This window comes from Carassius carassius, chromosome 27 (assembly GCF_963082965.1).
Source record: "Carassius carassius chromosome 27, fCarCar2.1, whole genome shotgun sequence".
NCBI classification, from domain to species: Eukaryota; Metazoa; Chordata; class Actinopteri; order Cypriniformes; family Cyprinidae; genus Carassius; species Carassius carassius.
In genome coordinates this window covers 5,336,076-5,360,812 of record NC_081781.1, presented here as the reverse complement: position 1 = coordinate 5,360,812, position 24,737 = coordinate 5,336,076, and the positions used below count along the sequence as shown (strand labels likewise).

Here is a 24,737-nt window from a genome sequence, read left to right as displayed (position 1 = left end):
TCACAAACAGGAAACATAATCATTATAAGTGCATAGTCATACTAAATACATTTGAATGCAGCACATCATTCTGCTCACATCATCATCCTCGCCAAAAAGTGAAATAAATACATTAAACTGCACAGCGGAAGGAGTTAAAGAGTGTCCTGCTAAGCTGAAATAAAGCTGATTAAGACGCCTAGATTAAATTGCTCATAAATGTTCCACAAAGCAATAAATGGGCATTAAGCTGCGAACAAAACTATGAGGCTCATTATCGGGAGAATTTCATAACGGAGACTGAATGTTAACTCAATTTTAACAGCTCCTGCCAAGTCAAGCCATGCGAGTTCCTCTGACCTGATTACTGCCATATGATTAAACAGCCAATTACACTGCGGCACAAGGCCCCGGAATAGCCATTCTGGGAGCAGAAATCATCAGATCCGCTCCACTGTTATTCTGAAAGGAGAAATTCTGGATCAATGACTTCTAGGCTTTAAGCAAAAATTCACTATTCCTATATATAGGACTTTTCTCTCAAAGCTCAGTAATAAAAGAATGTGTAATATAGACAACTTGTTTGTAATTCAATGTTGGAGCTGATCTGATTAATCACAATTTAGAATCATTTCTTAGAATGAAGATCTAAATGAAAAAGACACTTTGTAACACCTTTCAGAGGATTCCGCCTTCAAGCCTCAGAAGGATGAATGGCACGTTTCATTTAACATTGAACATGATTTCAGCTGTCGGCCAAGCAGTAACGGTGCCACAGGAAATGAGAACAAAGTTGCGCTGTTAGACCCAGGAAGTCCATGCTGCAACGTGAATGGTTTGAGTGCACCAGAACAATAACATCAGCCCACCCGCTCCTCAATGAGCCATGAACATTCCATGCATTGTCTCCTGGGTTGCTAAGAAAAGGAGCCACTTTCTTCGAGGATTACATTACGTCTTAACAACTCTGACAATGTGGAAAAACTCAAGTGCATATGACTAGAAGAACTTGCCAGCTTCAAAGTGGATATTTGATGAAAACATTTTTAATTAATTTATTGTTAAAAATTTTTGGAACAACTAAATGATGACAGAATGTTCAATTTCAGGTGAACTATGCCTATCTTTTTACCAAGAAGCCCATCCCTTCCATATGCCACAGAACTGGCTGGGTAGATCAATTTCAAAGAAATACAATCCATTGGAAAAAATTAGCAATTTCCCGCTAAAACAACTCCTATCCATTTGCAAACATTATTAGCTGTAATGCAAGAAAGAAATCTTAAACAAATCTTCCTGTGCCATGTGAACCACAAGGGTTTTTCTACAGACGAAACGTGATTAGATTTAGCTTAGCTGTAGAAACCACTTTCCCTAAAAAAATGATTTTCATTGAGTTTGCCGCTGACTGGCACAATATTAATTACTGAAACAAAGGATCTGAAGACTAACGTACACATATATTCCACAGTCAACTCATTTTCCCCATGAGGTGAGGACAGAAAAGAGCTGTACCGAAGGTAAAGGAGGACAAACTCTTTTGTGCTGCTACTAACATGCCATGGGGAATTACTAGATTTTGCATATTTTATATCTTATTATGTCACATTGTTTCCACAACCCCATTGCACACTGAGAGAAGCAGAAACGTGGCAGGTTTACCCTTGGTATATAAAAGTTTAAAAGGATAGTTTACTGCACAAAAAAAAGAGATTATTTTTTTTGTCATTATTTACTCACCCTCGTTTTGTCCCAAACCCAATGCTCTTTTGTTTTTGTTTAGTTTTTTGGCATGAATTAAACATTTTTGTAAAGTCAATACGCTGCTCTTGCAATGCAATGCAGATGCTCTCTAGCTCCAAAAAGCACAAAGGTTTCGAACAACATTATAGACATTTTACTTTTTGAGTGAGCTACTCCTTTAAGTGGTTACTATCTAAATGGAAGAAAATCATCCAGGGCAAAACAACCTTGAGGGTTATTAATGCAATCTGAATCTTTCCTCTAATTAAGCTTTATATTGCATTGCTTTAAGCAACCACAAATACAATATGACATCAAATCCCATAAATAAGTTTGACCTTCTTCATCCAAACAAGCGTTTCAATTACCAGGCTTTGGGGAGGAGGACAGACATAGAGAACATTAAGCATGATGGATCAGACCAAGCTCATGATGCTATCTGATTATAGAAACACAAATAATGAAACAAGCACATTATGTAGGTGTATCCTATAATATATCAAGTGTATCATAAAGAATATATGTGAATAGTCAAAAACTGCCAGGATCCAGAAACTCACCCTCTATTGACTGCATTTTAAAGTTAGTTGAAAGATCCCACCCCCAGGTCTTAATATCATATTTTGGTTTCAATATACTTTATATGCCCGCTTGATTTGACCTGAAGCACGAACTTTGTGAGATGAGTTAGAAATAGTGATGCGGCAATAAAAATGTTCATTTCTATGCAGTGGCATCCTGCTGGTTAAAAGATTCCTCAGTAAGAACAGGCCTCACTTTCACCCTTAACAGATTTTACTTTTGGCAGGTTCACAATGGGCACTGAAGCACCCAGCATGCAACCCGATCTGCCCCTGCACAGATTCCACCTCCTGGGACATTGTTCTGGGAGATAAAGGCAAGTGGCGGGGATAAAAAGGACCAGCAGATGGCAAAGAGAGAGAAAGATTGGGCAGCCTGACTCATGATCTGACCCTGGACTACCAGCTGTCATCCTCTCAGCATAACCACACACACAACTGGAGCAGCTAAACCCTCCCTTCCACACACAGACAAACAAATTACCAGAACAAAACTACTCCAACAAGTCAGAAGAACGCTTCTGGTGCATTTAAATTCAGAACATCCCAATTACGTTCAAAAATCAACAAAGGCTTGAGACAAAAAAAAAAATGTTTTGCAATTTAAAATATGAGAGGAAAATGCTTTCTATCCTTTATCTAACAAACAACATACATAATTAAACTCTGAAAAAATCTCTCTCTCATTTTCAACTCCTATTTATATTCTTTTCTAGATTCAATTAGTAATGGATTCAGTGACTGCAGTACACGGACTAAAAAAATGTTTGAAGTTGTAATTAAAGACTACTTACTTTCAGACTCTCCACCTGAAAAACTCACGTTTAATTCAGTGTGTTGCTTTTAATTTCTTACTAACAGTTTTTTTTTCGCTGTGTTTGCCCGTAGCCATCATTTCAGTCTTTAATGCAAATATTGTGCTAATATGATGGCTTTTGATGCAAAAGTCAAACATTTGACCTGTAAACACTAAAAATATATGGATTTATAAAGGCCAAAAAGCTACTTATAATCTATCTTAAGAGTGAAGTTCATTTCTGAAACTGACTCCCACCCAAACTAAACTAAAATCTGGCCACCTTAGAGCCTGATCAAGAGTAGATTTCAGCCCGAGTTGCTCAGAATGCAGTTTTATTGGACCAAACTGCACACAACAGGATTTCTGTGACTTGAACAGGAGCTCAAGAGAAAATTCCTCTGGTGCCAGCACACTTGTGATTTATGGACACACACATCACAAGACAAAAGAGACAAAGTGTGCATTTCTCCACAAGACCTTTCAGTCGCCGTGATAAAGTTAATCATGACTTTTACAAAAAGACAATCGGTGATGCTCACTGAAAGCATGCAGACCGTGGAACAACATGTTAGGGATGTTTTGCAGGAATCCATTTAAATAATGACTGAAAGTAGCTGACATTAGAACATTAATATTTCCAAAATCTCTTTCCAAATGAATAGTACGAAAGAAGAAAGAAGAAAGAAACCTGCACATGGCTCATGAATATAAAAACAGTACTTGCTTCACCTCTCTATAGATAAAAATAGAAATCTAGTTTGGAACAGCCATTACAACCATCACATCTGGATGCACTATTGGGAACTCTAGTGTGTGCATGAGAACAGATTGCTTCAGTCTACTCTGATGTTGTAAGCATGGGTGAGCAAACCAGGTGCAAATGCTAAATAAACATCTTAATAAATGTGCCTATCCAAACACATTCTGGCAGGGTATTTCCAGTAGTTTCTCTTACCTGTTAAACACTTTCTTCATCCTCAGAACCAGCGATGGGGATGCAGTGACCGTCTCTGATGGAATGGTCTCAATAGTGGTGACAACATGGTTCTGGTGCTCGGGCATCATTTCTGAAGCTGTAAACTAAGCGGTCAATCAGTAAGCAGTGATCATTCCTAAGGCTTTGGTTATTCCGAACAGCTCCAGCTCTCCATATTGCAGGTGAGAATAAACAAACAGGTGTATGTATCTCCAGTAAGTGCTGGAGGAGGAGGGATGCTGGAGGCTCCTAGAAGTCGCTGGATGTTACAGATTCATGCACGATGTTGCACCTGTTCCCCTGTTTGTTTCCCCGGTGTTTCGGTGCGCATTTTCTGAACGCCGGAGCAGGACTGCCGTGAATATTGGGGGGCGGTGCGCTTTTGAGTGTAATAGACAGTCTGACCGCTAGAGGCCACTGTTTCCGACGGTACGCGTCAACCAATGAGAAGGATTTCAAAATAAAAAGCTGTATGAAGAAATGCAAGCACATTTGCTTAATATAATAATACGTACTATATTAAATAAAGGTAATCATATCTAGTAAATATAATAAAATTCTGTAAAATATAAATGTAAGCACATTTACTAAATATAATTGTATTGTAAATATAAATTAAATAATTAACAAATAAATAAATGTCATCTGATTAAATAAAAATAAGTTCTGTAATATTATGGGGAAAATAATATTAAAAAGTACATTAATAAATAAATGTAAAATTATACACAATATAAAATATAAATAATAAAATCTATAAAATATCAAATATATAAAATGTATAAATATCATTTCCCCAGAAATCTTTCATTTGATATCTCATTAAAAATACATTGACTTAATACATTGGCTAATAATTGTTTTTAATGTTTAATTTTATTATGGGTTTTAATTTCAGATTTTTTAATGTGTGTACAGGAACAAATTACAGTTAATTATTTAATTTAAATTACAATTTTTATTATTTAATTTAAAATTATTGTTTTTACATTTTAAAAAAATCAACTTTTTTAGCATTTTAACAGAGACATCAAGATAAGATCAGACTAAAGTATTTAACAAAACATACTAATGAATATGATTGCATCAGTATAAATGAAATATATGTATATTTAAATACATATATAAATAATTACAATAATGAATAATTATAAATACAGCAATACATTAGACAATACTGAAAAGAGAGAAAAAGAAAATAAAAAATAGGAAAAAATCTGCAGCTACACAATCACTACAAATGGACAAATACAGTTTGCTCTTTGTTTAGAGAGAGAACGAAAATGAAGCACATACTGGATTCTTTTGCAAGCAAATAAGTAAATGCATATTTTTCTAGAGAAAAAAGAAGCAATGAAACAAAAACATAGCAAAAGGCAACTAAATGCATTCTCTAGCTTTGTCTTCAGAGGATGTAATCTTTCCATAAGGAAACACTGCAGGTATTTCAATTCCCTGTGCAGCGAGATGTCAAAACACAAAGCCCACGATCAGTTACTCATTCCTAAGGGGGCTGAACATCTTAGCCTATGCTTGTTAGTGTGCCAAAAGCCCAACAGTTGTGGAAGCTTCGGTCTGAAATCAATACATAGATTTCATTTCCTTGCAGCACATCTTCCTGTTTTATGGGTGCGCTTAGAACTGTACAACAAGTGAGTCACGTTTCAAGCTCTCTGTCTTAATTTGCTTTGAAATCAACATCCGCTTTATGTAATGATAGATTAGTCCGTTCAGTATCATCTGGTGTTTACGTTGAGAAAGTACTGTTTTCACACAGGCTTTGACCACCCATCACCCCTTAGTTGTCATGGAAACCAGTGGCCAGCATGCTGAACAGGATTGGCTCTCATATTGCATGTGTGTGAAACCGCAGCATAGAGTGTATTCTTTGTGGCTGAAGCACAGAGAGAGGTCACACACTCGTTCAGAGGGACTCTACAGACAGCAGGTGCAACCATAACCCAGTGGGAATTCTCGTGTTAGAGAAGTACAGCACCACTTTAATGGATGTTGATCTGCTGAATGTTGACGAAGGAGGCTGCCAATATCTTACAATCGGTTTCTTTTTCCTTTGCTGAGGGCCCATGTCTGCAACATGACTGCTTTGTCAAGCGGCAGGAGACAAACACCCTATTACAAGAGAACGCCCTGACAATGTCTGTACTATAAATAGGCACAAATTCAAATCCATAAAAACAAGGGAACTGCAGAGCTCATAAAGCAGGTCCTTGAGTGGATTTATGTGTCTGCTAATGCATCCCGACTGTTGTGTGTTCCCTGAAACAACCTAATGATAATTTAGACTTTGGCTAATCCACTACGAGATGTTATTTTTGTAGGCAGGTCTGAATGATTCTTTCTAAGCACCTCAGTTCAATGTGCTCCGGTGATCAATTGATTTTTTTCTATTCAAGGTGTTAGCGTGTGGCTGCAATATTTATCTTATTAGCCACGGGGGGTGGATCACCTAGAGCCACGGTCGATGCCCTTCTCTGACTGACTGAAGGTCCACGAGGACCTGTGCTTTATTGGAAGCACGTACAATGAAAAGAACAAAGGGTTTTTAACAAAAGCTCCATATTTCAAACACTAAAGGTCATTCAGACAGACACAGATAAGTTCTTAATCTACTATCAGAAAGCTTGCATCACGCACAAGGAAGTTTTGGTGGTTGGTTTTGCTTTGTTTGATTTTCCAGATTTAAAAAAGATAGTAAAACCAAGGGACCAAAGATCTGCAAGTCTTGAGATTCATTTAGATACTGTACTGCTCAACTAAGCAAATTGTTTAACACTTCTTTAGACACCATAGAAAGTCATTGTCAGGCAATGATGCAATCTGCACCGTATTACTGAAATTATATTCACATTATAAGCATAACTGTTTAATGTATAATAAAAAATAAAATATTACAAATTAAATAAAATATATTTTATCAGTAACAGTTAGCATGTCTCCATTTTTTTCTCTCAAAGAGTTCAACCTCATTATGACAATCTGCCATTTAGAATAAGATTTTGACCTTTCTGACACAACATACTTCATCATATTAAGCATGCTATTTGCTTGTTAATGCTATATTTTGCACTGGACTTCAACCCTAGCATTTTGAAATGTCCAGTTACTTAGAGCCAAAGGTAGGAAAATATGATTTCTGAAAATTCAGTTTTAACTCTTTAAATAAAATAACATAATAAAATAAAACAATATTGAAAGAATGGGGGGGGGGGGTTCTTACTGACATGCAATTTTGTAACTGCTTTTAGGTCGTAAAGGAAGAATTCCCTCAAAAATGAAAATCTGCTAAAAATTGACTCACCCTCAGGCCATCCGTGATGCTGATGAGTTTGATTCTTCATCAGAACAGATTTGAGGAAATGCAGCATTACATCTCTTGCTCACCAATGCAGTGAATGGGTGCCGTAAGGGTAAGTCCAAACAGTTACTAAAAACATCACAATAATCCACTCCAGTCTATCAGTTAATATCTTGTGAAGCAAAAAGTTGCGTGTTTGTAAGAAGCAAATCCATCATTACAGTGTTTCAACTTTAAACCTTCCGGCCAATAAATAAATCCATAATAACGCATCCTCATCTACGTCTTGGGTGGCCAGAAGGTGAGTACATTTTCAGCAAATTTTCATATATATTCATATGGAATTATTTAAACTTATTCAAAATTTATATAAAGATTAAAAAAAATAAAAAAAATAAATATATATATATATATATATATATATATATACATACACACACACAAACACACGCACTTCATTTAATATTGCTTTAAATTAAAAAATAAATTTATATCTCATTTGATAAAAATACAGTACATTTCATACAGCATGACAAATAACTGGACAACTAATCTTCATCATAATTTAAAACAATGGTGAAATATGGATTTATTAATAAAGCACAGTTCCAAACTATTAGGATGACTTGTATACCAGATACTGCTTTTTCTTTTTACCTGTTTTTTTTAGTTTTCAGAAGTAGGTCATGACATATTCTTCAGATACTCCCAAACATCTTGACAATCTTATTAGTTCAAAGTCGTCATGTAATTTTCATGTTCAGCCGTATGAGATTGTTCAAATGAAGCTCACACGTTTATTTACTCTTTAGAGACAAAAACAAAATGCAAATTAAGATGCTTAAGGCAATAAACCCCTTCTTGCTTGCAATTAGTTGTAACAAATACACTGGCTATTAATCAATGTAAAAGAAAAAACATGAAAAGAAATCGAAGTGATATAAAAAAAAAAAGCAATAAATATGGAAAAGCTTTTCCAAATAAAATATGTAATACATTAAAGATGACGAGGGACATGTAAGACCGAATTAGTTTGTACATTTCAAACTGCATCCAAAATCTAAAGCCTTGGAGCCAAATTTCAGTCCATTTCCAGCATTATTCTGTCCTCCTGAGGCAGATATACTCTTAAAAAATCCCAGCAACAATCTATACTGAAACATCTCCTGTAAGAACATGGGAATATAAAAAGCAAATTTCAGTAACTCTGAACATAGTTAGCCATAGATCTGAGTTAACAGATATCGAACCATCAAATGAAGGGTAAAATTCAAAGACAACCACTTCAGGTCTGCTTTTTCTTCTCAATATAGTCATTTTCACAGTCTTTTACCTCAAAAGGAGAAGTAAATGACACCCGACAGAAGCAATGAATAAGTCTCGGGATGTAATCGGTGGCCCAGATGTTCATAACATGAACTGTCCTCACTGACCTAAATGTGCGAACTACTTCAGAAGCTGCATTTTTGGACATGGAGGTGTTTAATAAGACCAGGAATTTATGGCAACCCCCATCCTTCAGCTTTCATGTCCCAATTACATCTACTACTTCTGAATGTACATTTAAAGTTACAGTTCTCCCAAAAACATAAATCCATCACATCACATTTAACCATAACATTATAAGGTGCAGTGTGTTTTAATAGATTAGCTTTAAGAGTGCATTCAATGGATATATAATAAAAATGGAAATAAATGGTTATATCTAATATTTATTAAATTTTTTTTTAATGGTTGCGGAGTACTGTGCAGTATTTTCTGTGCTTTTAATTAAATAAATGCAGCCTTGGTGAGCATAAGAGACTTCTTTCAAAAAACAACGAAAAGCTGAATTACTGTAGAAGAACTATTCAGATTGTATCCAATATACCAGCAGAGTTCCTGTGACTGCATGTCACTAGAAATGCCAATGCCATGAGTTCAGTTCCCAGGGATCATGGTGATAAAACATATAGTCTGAACACAAGTCACTTTGGATGTGCCAGCCAGATGAAGAACTGTCAGATGAAATACACAAATGTTAAAAGAAAGAAAAATCAGACACCAGTCAGAAGCAGGAAGTGTGAGAGTGAAGCTGCAAAGGAAAACCATTCCTCTTTACGTTTAGACTCCACCGCGGAAAAATCAATGGCACTCTCAATACAACTACAGTTAAAGATTTCAGTAACGTTTATTATACATTCACATTGGACACTAGCAAACCAGCCCATGAATTACACATTTAAGATGACTTCTTGTGTGGAGCACAACCATGAAAAGTGTGTGGCCTTTTATGAAAAAACAATTACGGATCTCACAAAATATTAGAGTGAAACATTTCTGATCAATAGACATAGACAAAGAAAAAAAAAAAAAAAAGATTTCTGAATGAAACTATTTACTAAAAATCGAATAAAATCATAATCAGTGCCACGAGCCATTACAAAGAGCGAGAGCTTTCAGGGGGGTGAGGCGATGTAGATGTAAAGTGTGTCAATTAGTGTCATTTGTGGCACACACGCGCACATTCAAACGACACAATGACAAATAAACACACATATAACCATTTACAGCCTTAATGGGACCGTGACGTTGCAATAAGACAGATTCAGCATGCAGAAGAAATAGAAAAATCTCTCATGTTTGTGCCGTCTGAAGGCAGCTGTGCAACGAGAAGCACATTCCCTCTCCAGGGGCTCTCGTTCGCTGTGCAAGATGGATGACTGTACACAGCTTCTGTAGAGTTCAGTGCACTTTTACCAACTGTCACCATTCCAGTGTCCAAAGATTCAGAAAGGAAAAAAAGAAAAAAGAAAAAAAAAAAGATGATGGTAAGTTTACACCACATGGCTAACCAAGCTCTTCGAGTGACCGGATTGTCTGCAGGGCAGCGTTCACATTCTTTTCTGTGTGTTGTTACTCACGGGAGACTCACACATACACACACACGAGTCTAAATCATACACATACACAGAGAGAGAGACGCCCGGCAGGCCTTGGCATGCTGGCGCTGAGGCTCTAGTGCTTGTACTGTAAACATGAAGAGAGGGACGGACTCCCTCCATCCCCTCTCGCTCATCCAGTTTCTTCTGTTCTGCTCTCTGTGGACTGATCCTCACTTGCCCAACCGCTGCTCGCACGTCGCATATCGCTGCAGAGCACCGAACAGGTCATCGTAAGAGACATCTACGTGAGACGGCATGGAGCTACAGGCGGAGAGAGAGAGAAGTGGAGAGATCAAATACTTCAGAAAATTTTCATTTTTTATTATTTTTGCATCTTCTTAAATGAGTTCCATTTTTTACAATGAAAAACAGTTGAAACTACTGCATTTCATGATTTTTAACTAAAGCTAAACCACTTTATTTTCTTCCATACTGAACATTTGTGCAGTACAGAATGCATAATAAAATAAAAATGGTTTTAAAAGATCTTATGCTCACCAAGGCTTCATTTATTTGATCAAATATACACTAAAAGTGTAATACTATTTAGTAATAGTTAAAAGTAATAAAATACTATAATGGTAATAAAATAACTTAACAATAATGTCATTTATTCTCGTGATGCAAAGCTACATTTTCAGCATCATTACTCCAGTCTTCAATGTCCTTTAGAAATCGTTCTCAGATGCTGATTTGCTGCTCAAGAACCATTTCTTATTTTTATAAATGTTGGAAACGGTTTACAAAAAAAAAATATTAAGCCGCACAAACTATGACAATTTTTTAGCTTTCAGGTTCACAAGCAATATTGTAAAAAATAATTCTCCATAATTTCAGTCATTTCCAAATGTGCACATTTCATTTTACTGGAATGAATATGATCAGTTGTGGTTGGATTATCTCAGTTTCCTCAGGGTATCTGGGCTGATATAATTAAAATGTAGCTAATTACATACCTGAAATGTTGGAGCATAATTGTAAATCAATTTTGCGCAATCACTTAAACTTCTGAAAATCATTTTAATTACTTTAAAACAGCCCCGATTAACAGTCTACAGACGTATTATCATCCAAAGCTTAGAAGACTGAATGAGTCATGCTACATGGAAGGGAAACTAAACAGAGGATCAATAATGCACTAAATCAGCGCAGTGACACACTGCCATCTAGTGAAAGCGCAGAAAAACACACAAATCATTCAGTGGTGAACAATGCAAATTTACATCCACCAAGTTTTAAGTCGACAGGATTAAAAAGTCCATATTTATATGCTTTTACTTTTAAAATGCCATTAATATTAATATTTTTGAATTTGTGCATTACGATTTTGGGTTAAAATTAATATAGAACGAAAAGTGTATATGGCCTTTAATAAAGTTAGTAAGGCATTTATCACTCACAATCTGGTGAGGTAAAAACTTAATTTAGACAAGAAACTGGCATTTAAAACAGTTAAGATGGAGACTGTCAGACTGCAGGACGCTGATGATGGTTGCATGATGCAATGCGGTGAAAGTCTGCATGTGCCGTGATCTCACAGAGCTGCACACATCATCACACACGCTGGGAAAGCTTCCAGAGATAAGTGTGCCAGCGTGGACAGGATTACTTGTTAATCTGTGCTGATAATCACACCAAAAGATTTAAGTAATCTCTCCAGGCAAACGGAAACAACTATGAAAATCAGACTTTCTGCTACCGAGCTCTCATTATGTCTCAAATCTTATTTCCTTGTTGTACATTTTCACTTTATTTTCAGGTTTAAATTTGATTTTAAATTCTATACATCTATTGTGGACTTTGAAGCCCACTGTACTTTTAAAGAATACCATCTTGTTCTTGTTTTAGCATGAACTCGCTTCATTTAGTTTAATGTCTTTGTTAATGTGTTGTTGTTTTTTTGCAGTGCATGCAATATTAAATGCAACATCTTTTGAATTTAAGTCATTCTGCTCTGACTTAAGAAATTTTTAAGGCCCTAATTTGTGGAAGAACGAATGAACACTTTAAGATGCACAAAAGATAACCCAGAGGAAAGGACCAAAAAGAACAAAAATCTTAATGTTCTGTACAAAGCAATCAGCCTGTAATCTGGACAGATTGTGCTTGCTCAATTATATCAATACACAAACATACTCACATAATCTCTGTTAGTCTGATGTGCCAGGGAAGAAACCCAAGTGTGCTTTCCACAGGGCCAAACTTCAGCACCAGGTCTGGGTCTGGTATGTTCTTTGACTCTGCACAGGGGGGAAAAAACAGCTCTGAAGATGAATACTGAGAACACTACAGGCTCTTTTGTTAACTGAGAAGATCCTGGAGACCACAGAAACAGTTCCTGAACCACAGATCTGTCTCTCAACACAACAAGAGACACACTCTCAACACAACAACATCCTCCAGGATGAGTGAGCTCAGCGAGCTGCAATCAGAGGTTGTGCTTTAAATATTCTTCATCACTACATTCTCTATTGTGCCTCTTGTTATCTGTCATTATCATGTTCCTGATATATACTATTCTATTTTTGTAAGTGGATTTTGGTTTTGGTATACATCCAACATCATTGTAACTATAAATAACAATAAATCTTTTAATTAAAATATCATGCAATACAATTTTGTATAAAATTGATTTACATTAATATTTTCATGACCCAATATTTATTTATATGTCAATTTACCTTTTTTATTGTGTCACAAAACAAGGTCTATTTATTTGAAACGTCAAAGGTTTAAATCATTGCATCTATAAAGATAGGTCAAACTACCATATAAACAGTCTGTAAACCATTATATTGTTTGGTATTTTCAATGTTTAATCTTTATTTATTATTTACATTTCACAGCTTTTAAAAAGTTGATGTTAAAGGTGTTTTGTTTTATTCTAAAAGAAAGACATCAATACAGTACATCAAAACAATAGCCCATTTATTGGCTTTTATTTGAAATTTCTCATAAGACACTTTGAAAACTTAGTTTTTTCTCCTTTTCTTCACTTCGAATACCTACTGGCATTCTTCACTAAAGAAAGGAAAAGAACTGACCAGACCCTTTAAAAGACTAACACAAGACCTTGTGTTAGTCTTTTAAAGACCCTAAGTCTCAATGTGGATTGCTCAGACAAATTACAGGACTAAATGCTCATATATAAGTGTTTGTGCTTGTCAGCTGACAGACAGCTGTATCTTCACCTCTGAGTAATGAGTCCAGCACAGTGACGTTAATGTCTTTGAGTGTCCTCTCCTTCTGCTCAACGGCCCTGCAGAGCTGCTGGGCTGCCTGGACGATACTGAGCCGCCCATCGTCTGGAGAGAAGACTTTCACCACTGACTGACAAGATAACACTATAGAGGACAGGAAAAAATACTTTATATTAAATGTGGACAACAGTTAAACATACTAAAACAATCAGGCAATGCATAGACGTTGTTGTGTTTTCCATTCAGAAACGGAGTGACTCAGAAAAAGTGACTAAATCTGAAGTCAGTCTTGTTATAGTCAGACATGTGATGAGACTGAGATTAAAACAGCAAATCACAAGTCACAGGCTCATACACAGTTATTTTTGATGACAATTTAAGGAATAAAATTAGCAGCGGTTTATATATATATATATATATATATATATATATATATATATATAAAAGGGGTGTAACGGTACGCAAAAATCACGGTTCGGTACGTACCTCGGTTTTAAAGTCATGGTTCAGTTCATTTTCGGTACAGTAAGGTAAAGAAATGCAAACATTAAACTGCAGGTTGTTACTATACACTTTTTTTTTTAAATACTTTTTAATAAAATATATAAAATAAAAAAAAGAATAAGAAATAAAATACTGCTGCAAAGTTCCCCACTAAATAAAATCTGTTATTAGGGCAGTATGTCTCAGAATAGTCAGTGCAATTTGGGAAAGAAATCAGTTAAATCTGTATGTGGATGTGTGTAAATATTCAAATGTAATCCCCTTTGTAATCGTTAAAAATTTCATAAGTAACTAATTTAATTACTCATTTTTTCTTAGTAACTGTAACTAATTACAGTTACAATAATTTTGTAATTAAATTACGTAACGCCGTTACATGTAACTAGTTACTCCCCAACACTGTGTGTGTGTGTGTGTGTATATATATGTGTGTATATATATATATGTGTATATATATATATATATATATATATATATATATATATATATATATATATATATATATATATATATATATATATATATATATATATATATATATATATATATATATATATAAACGTATACTTGCATTACATACAGTAAATAATTTCAACGGTTCTAAAATCAATATTGAATTAGAGATCTAAATTTACCGTCTAAAGATAAAATTGAATGCCGCATCTTTTAACCCTCTGCGCACCAGCTCTTTCACTTTCAATTTAAATACTCAAAAACAGATAAGATTAAAATCAATAGAATCTAAAAAGGGCCTACTTTTATGTGTACACTGACAATAACAACAAAATATTGTGCTTTTGCTTAATAAAAACAAACAGGGTGCAATTTCTGCCGTCTAGATTTCAGTCAGCAAATTTCTACACATCACAAACTCAGCGAAATTTGACACAGAGACATGAGAAATAAGTCTATAGAAAGCCTGTCTACTTTTTAATGAATTCAAATCGAAAACGAATATTCTCTGATTATGTCATCCGTATGAAACTAAAGCGAGGTCATAGGTGGAGGATGAACCAACTCCAGAGTAAGGCTAAAATCTGCTAAATGTATTAAACATCATAAAACCGTCTCTTTAGGTAACAGTCAGACACGGGTGTCATGTAGGCTAATAAAATATGTTTAATTGGACTGAATTTGTATTGAATGTGATTACAGTTTAATAAAAACATTAGAATTTTATAAGTAGGCTCTATAACGTTACATTATTACTAACTTCAGAGGTGTCATGTCTAGAGCTGAAACAACGAATCGATTTAATCGATTAAAATCGATTATTAAAATAGTTGTCAACTAATTTAGTCATCGATTCGTTGCTAAATAACTTTTATTTGCCATAAGCGGCTCATTTCGTGCATATTTCAAATCTGCGGTGACCAAAGTGTGGCAGTAATGAGCCACCGGAGGTTTTACTCAGCCAGTACAACAGGAGAAGTAGCGAATAGCCAATAGCTGGCCTTGTTTTATGTCACGTGCTTCCCGAGCAGCGTCTCTGCGGCCATAGACATCATATGATGTCTATGTCTGCAGCATTCAGCGTGATGTGGGAGTACTTTACATTGAGCCTTTAAAAAAGAAGAGTAACCTGTAAACTCTGCACTACTGCACTGTTTAAGGGGACGTTCACATATCGCGTCTTTTGCACGCTCAAGTTCGTTATTTCCAACACCGCACCGCATCGAGTTAAAAACATTTAAACTTTTCAGAATGCCGCAACCGCACCGCGGGTCATGTGACAAGAACTAACCAATCAGCTTCATCCTTTCCCGTAACAACGTTAAAAGCTCAGTCAAGATGAAAGGAACAGCTGATCATAGTTGTATATGGATTTCCATTTTGAAATAAATTTAGTAGCAGAGCTACTGCAAGCGATTTTTTTGAGCTACAAATCCATTTATCCTTTGCTGAAATTTCCGCGTCTTCAAGGAGAGAGCAAGGAGGTTGCTTAGCAAAGGCAGACGCCTCAGGGGCGCTTCTGCGCGAGCGCTTTGGAAAGAAGCGTTTTAGGCGCGATATGTGACCGGCCCCTAAGACTTTCATTTGTGCAGATTCTCCAGTACAATGTTGTTTGCAAATGTTTAGTCGTAAAAGCTGATAACATTGCTTTTTAACAGTTAACATTTAAAGCTTTACAAAAATGTTCTGTGATCAGTTTGTCGTTTACCAGTTCAAAATTCAGTCGTGCAGCCTAATTATGACTGAATGAGAGAGGTAAATGTAGATATTTGAAATGCACTTTTTTTTCTAAGTATTCACTGCTCTTTTTCACACAGCAGGTTTTTTGTGTGTGTCCCATTTTTTTTCTGGACAACCTTCTGATGGATTTTACTTTAAATTGTGAGTTCCATTCAGGTTTCATGCCATTGGCACTTTTTTTGAAGGATTGTTTACAATTTCACAGCAAAAGCTATAAAGCTGTTTCCCAGTAAATAATAAAATACAATGCACTGCAATTTTATTCTGTTTTATCCTTATTCTTCGTGAAAATATGTTCTGAAAGATTCCTTAAGCTTTGTTCAGGATGTTAAACTACTTTAGGAGCTCTAAGGACTGCCACGGTGAAAACATTATTTGAAATCTCCTTGTGAAATTTGCTAGAGTATGGGTCAGTGTTCTGATTGCAGAAGAGTTCAACAAAAGAATTACTAACACAATAAAACAACTCCAGGTATATTTTTGATGAGGATATGACATATATAATCTCTTAAATCTATGCTGAATGATAAAGACCATTTATTAATAATTTACTTGGGGAAAAAATGGGAAAAACTAAAATATAAGTACATAAACCGATTAATCGATTAATCGTAAAAATAATCGACAGATTAATCGATTATCAACATAATCGTTAGTTGCAGCCCTAGTCATGTCCATTGAAAGTGAGATTTCTGAGCCAAGCGGATTTCAAATGCAGCTTCCAAACGACAAAAATAGCACAAAAGTTTTTATTGGAGCAGCATTTACTACACAGAACCATTGTTCACTGACAAGCTGCAGAAAACCGTGATCATATTTTGCATAGCTTGTCAGTGATCAACGGCTCTGTGTAGTAAATGCTTCTCCACGTGAAAGTATGCATGTGTAGAGATTTACCACTGATTACAGAACCGGCTTTACTGACGAGATGCGCATTAAATATCATTCAGATATTTATTGTGCATCCCTAGTTAGCAACAATGAATCTTTTCCAGACAAAACTGCATAAAAGTGTCTTTTTCTCCACAATTAATGTGAATTAACAAGCGTTTCCAAACCCAAGCCATGAAAAAAGAAAAAAGGTGTAAACAACTCTCATTGTGATCCATCACAGAGATCATAAAGGTGCAAAACCTGTATTCATCCTAGACTAAATATTCTGATCTAACCTGTTTGTACAGATGTCCCCCCCCCCCCCCCCACAGTGTGCATCTCAAACAAAAACCCACAGTCTTATTCTCAGGCTGAGCCTCACCTTGATGCTCTTGTTTATCTGTACCGTTCTTCATAAACTCCACCGAGTATTTGGAGCCGTCCATTCCCAAAAGCTCCTGCTGCTGTTTCAGGATCTCCTCCATGAGTCTGAAGTTATTCCGCCTGAATACACCTTTAAAACAAGATGTCTCACACACTTTAGACACCATAGATCCAGAACGAAACGCTCCATGTTCTTCATCCATTAAAATCAGCTTACACTTTAGCATCTCTTATATCATTAACATCAATCTAAAAATGTTATCCGCAACCTTATTAAAAAAAAATAAACTAAAGCAAAATTAATAGGATCATCTATTTTTAAAGGGAGAAGGGGAAAAAAATCTTGAATCGGACTTCTTGGTTTCTTCTTAAAATGACAGTCCATAGTGGCATGAACGAATAAAGAGTGGAATTTAGTATTAATAAAAATTATTCAGATCTCTGTTCACCCTTACCACATATTTGTCAGTTTCACATATTTCTCAAAGGTTACAAGCAGCATATGACATCAGACACTCCCCTGCTTCCATTGAGAAATATACTGAGGTGAAAGGCACTGTTTTGAAACAGACCAGACAGATTGTTTCATTATAAACGCAAGGACTAAAGTTTTAGTAATATGCTTTTCAAGACCTTGAAAGGGTTCAAAGAAATATTCAGGCAAATAGTGGTATTAAAGTCTAGTTTCATTCTTAAAATCAAGGAATAAGAAGTTTTGGTTCATGTCTCACACGCGTTTATAGTTTATGTATTTTTTACGTTTAATTTGATGCAGAAACCAAAATGGGACATCTCATCTTTGATCCATATATTGATAACCATAAACATACTACATCTGACATCAATACGAGCAAAAAAGTGAAGCATTGGAATAAAGGAAATCATATCTAAACACGAAGCAAGTTCGCCAAATGAACTCTTTGCTCAAGTCATGAAACAGCAGGTGACTGGATGCATGTGACTGCCATTCACTTCCCTTTATTCAATGCATAAGAATCCCAATAAGTCTTACCTTGATTATCATACACACTGACATATGAGATGCCCACTGCCATGCACCAGACCACTAGACTGGCGACGTCAGTGAAGTGGATCTCATCCTCGGTGATCAATAACCCCAGATGAAGAGGCAGCTTCTCTAACGTCCTGCCATCGGCTCCACTGCGAACCCGGCGGCTGGTCCGTTTGCCTGTGGCTCCAGTCTTTTTCAGCTTGTGTATGCCCAGGGCAAGGGGCAGCAATAAGCCCAACACGGCCCGTTTCCACCTCCAAATGTGGACTCGGAACCAGGCGACCAGCGCTCGCTGGACATAGAGCAGCGCGTGCAAAAAGCGCCACGCCATCTCATACATTAAAGCCATGCTTCAAAGTCTTAGAAACGCGTTCCTAGTTGAATGTACTTATGGGGTTTTTCAAGTAAATTCATAATATTAAAGTAATCCGTATCAGAGTGAGCGATAGTCTATCGAGAAATTAGCCATTTTGGTCACTGCCAACACCACCGTGCGCCGGCTGCCATTTCTTCTTCTTGCCAACCTTTCCACTCTGAACTGCTGTGTGACATGGAGCTCTGTGATTGGACGGCTGACAGAGTGCTTGTGCGTCATTCTAATCGCTGGTCTGGGATCGGTTATGGCCATAGACTGTATAAAAACAGGAGAAGAACATTTGACGGCTGATCTCAGATCAAGATAAAATCAGAATTCAGCCTTGCGCGAGATGGTGCAATACTATTGGCTGCTGTACCGGTAAATGGAGTATGGAAAGAAAAAAAAATCCTATTACTGAAATGTCTAATCATTTTGATCTATGAATAAAAAAAGTAATTTATTTTATGTTTACTTCAAATATACATTTCGGATTTTACTCAGCGTCATAGAACATATAAAACGTTTTATTGAAGGACATATTTGAATCTGTTTGATGATAGGATTAAAACGACTTATAACACGTAATGTAATGTTAAATGCAGCAACATTGCAACTATAAAATGATAATTAATATATATTTTAATTTAATGTTGATGCATTTTATATACATACTTTATTAAACTATAATACAGTAACAATTGAAGTTTTAATGTATATATTAATTTGAAATTAATATGAAATGGCTTTTTATGAGTCTGTTTCTGATTTATTTCTGGAGTTTAATGAAACAAAACTATATTTTCCTAGCCAAATACAATTGATTTTATTTTATTGTATCCATATCACTGACGTTGCCCAATACTCGACAAGATTAAATTTATTGTTGATTCTATAAGGGGTGCAAATAGAAACAAAGCATGCAGAGAGACAGAACAACATTGAAATGTCACATTACATTTACAAATCATATTCATCATATTCCTCATTGTCTGTGTGTTCAGTTTGGCTCTCCAGTAACAAATCTCTGGTCTGCTTCTGACAGATATCTTGTGCCAGTACATAAGCTCGCCATTCATCAAGAGATTTATGAACAGGTTCGCTACAGAAATCAGGCCTGATTTCCACATCCTTTGCTAAAAGGGCCTTTTTGACATTGATGAGTTCACAGTTGCACTGCCATGGGTTTCCATCCAAATATAGAACTTTTAGTTTTGGTAGGTTCAATGCAGGCAGGGTGGAGAGTTTGTTGTTGCGCAGATTTAACACTTGCAGTCGCATGAGAGGCTTCAGCTCACGCTCATGTATTGTGTCAATGTTGTTCCCCTTCAGATCCAAACGGACCAGTGTCTCAGGAAGCCTGGTATAAAAAGAATATTAAAAGAACTGATTAATAGAAACAGTTATCAAGAGATTATTGAGGCATGTAACATGACCAATTAATCACATCATATTCAGTCTGATAAAAGCATAAATAAACAAACACATGTATGAAAACAGTAAATGTATGCATACATAAATGCATAAATAAATGTGTAAATTAATCCAAAAATAAACAAATGCATAAACTCATGAATAAATGTGTAAATTAAGGTATAAATAAATGCATAATTAAACAAATACATAAGCTCGTAAATAAAATAAACTTATGTATAAACTGTACTAAAATGTGTAAATTAATGCGTTAATTTGTAAAAAATGTGTAAAAAAATGAATAAATAAAATCGTAAACTCAAATAAATGTGTATATTAATTTGTAATGAATGCATAAATGAATGCGTAAATAAATGCATAAACAAATGCATAAACTCATAAATAAATGAATAAATTAATGCGTAAATAAATGCACAGATAAACAAATGCATAAACTCATGAATAAATGCATAAATAAATGCATAAACTCATAAATAAACTTTACTAAAATAAAATAAATGTTACTATGTAAAAACTATACAAAAAGGCTAAAACATCAAAATGACTAAAATTGAAATTAAAATATTTAATTTAAATATTCATATTAATTAATATTAATCATACTAGTTAATATTAATATCAAGATGTTAATAAAAACTATGATTTCAATGATACTTAAAACACAGATGGATTTTTAGTTTATGTCAGAGGAAATCAAACAAATAACAATACATTAAGTAGAGAAAAAATGCACATACCCATGAGGAATAGCAGAAAGCAGATTCTGTTCTAACGCTAGGCTGGTTAGTTGAATGCAGTTTTTAAGGGCATTGGCTTCAAAGTTTTGGATGGAGTTGTTTTCCAAAAAGAGATGTTTCAGTAGTTTCATTCCTGCTAGCTGTTGGAAAGTGACTTCCTGGATATTGTTCTGCCTGCAGTCCAGCTTCTCGAGTTTAGAGGTCAATCTAGCAGGCAGCATTCGTAGCTGGTTTCCTGCCAACGCGCACACAGAGAGATTAGGCAGGCGAAGTCCCCCGTCCACTGACACTAGCCTGTTAGAGCTGACAGAAAGGGTAATGAGGTTGTGCAGCTGGGACATGTCACGATTTCTCAGCAATCGAATCTGATTCCTGTCTAAGTTCAGATGAACCAGAGACTGAGGAAGACCATGAGGGACTTTGGTGAAGCGGTTTGAAGACAAATCCAATGTTTCTAGAAGCTGCAGCGAAGAGAAGAAGGTTGATGATATGGAGGAGATCCTGTTGTTTCCCATGCTAAGCAAATTGAGTAAGGGCAACCTGGGGGTTCCATGTATTGATTCGATTTGATTTCCATCCAGATAAAGACACTCAAGCCTCTGGAGTAATGTTAGGGTGTTTGTGCGTAAGGTGTTAATCTGGTTATTCTGGAGGTTCAGGACCCGCAGCTTCTTGAGGCCCTCCAGGGGCGACTCTTGCAGGCTGTGTATCCTGTTGTGACCCAAATGGAGGATCTCCAGGCCAGAGGGCAAGCCACGGGGAAGCTGTCTTAACTTGTTTTTCTGAAGGTCCAGAGTTCTTAACAACATGTGAGATCTGAACACATTGGCGTCGATCTGCTCGATCCCACCAGACGACAGAACCACTTCTTCAAGTCCTGGCAAACCAGAAAAATCTCTGACCTATAAATAACACAATCTGTTTAAAATCAATATAATAGGCACTGAGAATGCTTGAATAATAATAATCAAAACTTTAATTAAAGAAAGATCACATGATACAAAAATTATTAAACAAAAATTAAATAAGAGAAAGGCATTCTCAATCTGTAATGAGACACATAAAAAAGCAAAAAAAAACAACAACAACAACAAAAAACAAACAAACATATTTACAAAGGGAAAAAAAATTCATCCACTGGGAATAAATAAATATATTTAAAATCAACCAATATAAAATACTATAATAATAATAATATAAACTTTAATAAGAGAAAAATCACATTGTAAAAAAGTTTATCCTGAAATGTTCAAATTCACTGCACATTTGACATCTGTAATGTGACATTTGAAAGTAAGGATAAAAAAAATTTTATATTAATAATAATAATACCCTGGGAATGAATAAGTTAAAAAAACTATCTTTTTAAAATCATAGGCTATTAAAATAAAGAACTAATAAATAAAGAACATACTAGGATATTAAATAAGAAAAAAAAAGATTTTTATCCACTGGGAATTAATAAATAAACAAATCTGTTTAAAACCATCTGATATAATGTAAATAAAAAAAATATTAATTTAATTAAAGAAACATTACAGTATAAAGATGCAAAAATTAAAACTGAGAGAAAGACATTCTGGAATTATGAATTGACTATCTATTTTACCTCTGTAATGTGACAAATTTTAAAGTAAAACAGCAAAATTAACAAGAAAAAAAAAAGATTTCATCCATTAGGAATGAATGAATGTTTTAATCCTGAACAGCAATATAAAATCAACAAAGAATAAATTAAATAAATAAATAAGAGAAAGACATTCTGGAATTATGAACTGACTGCCAGTGTTGCCTTTGTAATGTGACACATTTAACTATAAAACAGGAAAATTAACAAGAAAAAATATTTCATCCACTGGTAATGAATGAATGAATGCTTTAATTCAAAAGAGCAAAATAACATCAGTAAAGAACAAACAAAAAAGTACAGTACCTTCAGCTCTTTGAGGTGACTGTATCCCAGGTGTATTTTCTTCAGGTTGTTTGACACGACTTGTGGTACAGCCTGAGTCCTGAAACACTGCACTGAGCTTTCTTGCTCACAGATGCAGTTTTTTGGACAGATGTAGCTGCAGTGGCCATGTTGACTGTAGAGTAAGACACACAGAAAAAGGCAGAATATCATCATTCTGAGAAAACAGCATCACACATCTGTGTGCTGAAGAAGCATTTTGAGCATCTGAGGCTTAAATAGCTGAGGCAGATTCACGCTTGTGAGAATAAGACTCCTTTGCTTTATTTGGAACAATGGCTGAGATCATTATCTTGGTCAGAAAACAAATTCGACACCAGCAAGGAACTGGCATATCAGTGATAGAGTGTCCTGTCTGTTTGTTTGCAGATGTAAACTCACGGATGAACTATTTACAACCTATTCTTTTAAACAAATGCATTTCTTATGGATAAATTATTTGGCCTCTCTTTGCACCCAGTAATATTAACATTACAAAATGAAGTTTTAAAACCTGAAATGTAGAAAAATCTTATATTTTAGAGTACTTGATTAAAAAACTACCAACATTTATTGACTTCATAATTTTTTTTAATGTTGTTGTTGTTATCAGTGTTGGTCATCTTACTTGAAAAAAGTAATTAGTTACAGTTACAAATTACTTCTCCTAAAATGAGTTAGTAACTCAGTTACCACATAGTAAAAGTAATTAGTTACTCAGCAAAGTAACTGTGACGTTATTTTTTATGTTCTATAATGCTATTAAGTCCTATAACATCTTTAATATATAAGATGTTTAAATTAACTGATTGAAGAATAAAAACATTATAAGTATTTTAGAAAATGTTGTATTTATTTGAACTCAATAGATTGCAGCCTGCCATATATGCACAGAAATAAAATATATTAAAAATAAATATTGAAAATAAAATTCAAGTGCAGAATTAAAACAAATTTAAACTTGGGTAAAAAGAAACAAAGGTAAACCTGGCCATTAGTGCAAATCTCTGTAACTGTATATTAGGCCTAAAGTTACTGCACAATGTTACAGAAACATTCTCGCCTTTAATTCCCGGTACTTCCAGTTCGAGAACGCCATTGTCGCTGATGCCGTCCTGTGTTTAGTGGTTGTCAGAGCGTGCAGTGAGACAGCTTGAGCAAGGCACCGCCCACCCAGCCAATCATCATCGGATTTGCAACAGTGTCAGGCAGCTGATGTGTACCAAATTGTAGTAACGCGACACTTTACGTTCTCAGTAAAGATAACGGCGTTGCAATGATGGGAAAAGTGATTAATTAGATTACTCCGTTACTGAAAATTTAACTCCGTTATTAACTTCGTTATACTTAAACGCCGTTACTCCCAACACTGGTTGTTATAAATCTAATAAAAAACAGTATTGAATGTGGAATTCATTACTGAATAATATATAATATATAATATATATATATATATATATATATGATAATTACACATTATTAAATGTTAAATTATTAGATTATGAGAAAACAAGAAAATCCCGCACACTATCAACTTCATCAGGCATCAACATTGTATTCAAACTCCATTATATTTAAACGATCGAAACGTTGCCATTAAAGTATTTTTTATTGTTTTGCAAGTTGATAGTGTGTGGGATTTTCTTATATATATATATATATATATATATATATATATATATATATATATATATATATATATATATATATATATATATATATATATATATATAAAACTTCAATTTTGCTTCTATTTGCTGCACCACCCAACCTTTT

At 35.0% G+C, this 24,737-nt stretch overlaps 3 protein-coding genes across 4 annotated transcripts in view; all 3 read right to left on the bottom strand.

Annotated features, from left to right (window-relative positions):
* The window catches only part of LOC132106520 (solute carrier family 35 member F1-like), a 77,689-nt gene extending 73,244 nt beyond the window's left edge, over positions 1 to 4,445 (bottom strand). Inside the window, exon 1 of the mRNA XM_059512273.1 lies at positions 4,058 to 4,445. Within this exon, the coding sequence (XP_059368256.1) occupies positions 4,058 to 4,167 (110 nt within the window). The 5' untranslated portion in view covers positions 4,168 to 4,445. The remainder of the gene's footprint in view (positions 1 to 4,057) is intronic.
* The window catches only part of LOC132106525 (dehydrodolichyl diphosphate synthase complex subunit nus1), a 314,847-nt gene extending 295,820 nt beyond the window's left edge, over positions 1 to 19,027 (bottom strand). Inside the window, exons 1-5 of one of the 2 annotated variants that reach the window (XR_009424151.1) lie at positions 18,485 to 19,027; positions 17,471 to 17,602; positions 13,510 to 13,662; positions 12,459 to 12,558; positions 10,382 to 10,579 (exon numbers count right to left, since the gene is read on the bottom strand). Coding sequence is in view for 1 of the 2 variants with exons in the window: in XM_059512285.1 (XP_059368268.1) it covers positions 10,489 to 10,579; positions 12,459 to 12,558; positions 13,510 to 13,662; positions 17,471 to 17,602; positions 18,485 to 18,833 (825 nt within the window). In the remaining variant the exon portion in view is untranslated. Of the gene's footprint in view, positions 1 to 9,545; positions 10,580 to 12,458; positions 12,559 to 13,509; positions 13,663 to 17,470; positions 17,603 to 18,484 lie in introns of those variants that run through there. The other variant, XM_059512285.1, reaches the window with a different exon arrangement.
* Positions 19,028 to 19,636: 609 nt separating this feature from the next.
* LOC132107238 (nephrocan-like) lies at positions 19,637 to 23,351 on the bottom strand. Its single transcript, XM_059513477.1, has 3 exons — positions 22,944 to 23,351; positions 21,011 to 21,912; positions 19,637 to 20,199 (listed from the first exon to the last, which is right to left on the bottom strand). Exons 1-3 carry the CDS (start codon positions 23,136 to 23,138, stop codon positions 19,800 to 19,802), a joined length of 1,497 nt encoding a protein of 498 aa, XP_059369460.1. The 5' UTR covers positions 23,139 to 23,351; the 3' UTR covers positions 19,637 to 19,799.
* Between the last annotated feature and the right edge of the window lie 1,386 nt (positions 23,352 to 24,737).

Coding starts and splice junctions, on each gene's coding strand:
- LOC132107238 (XM_059513477.1), bottom strand. CDS start 23,138: ATGATGATATTCTGCCTTTTTCTGTGTGTCTTACTCTACAGTCAACAT. Junction 21,913..22,943: donor GTCACCTCAAAGAGCTGAAG/GTACTGTACTTT, acceptor TGTTATTTATAG/GTCAGAGATTTTTCTGGTTT. Junction 20,200..21,010: donor CTTTCTGCTATTCCTCATGG/GTATGTGCATTT, acceptor TTTTTATACCAG/GCTTCCTGAGACACTGGTCC.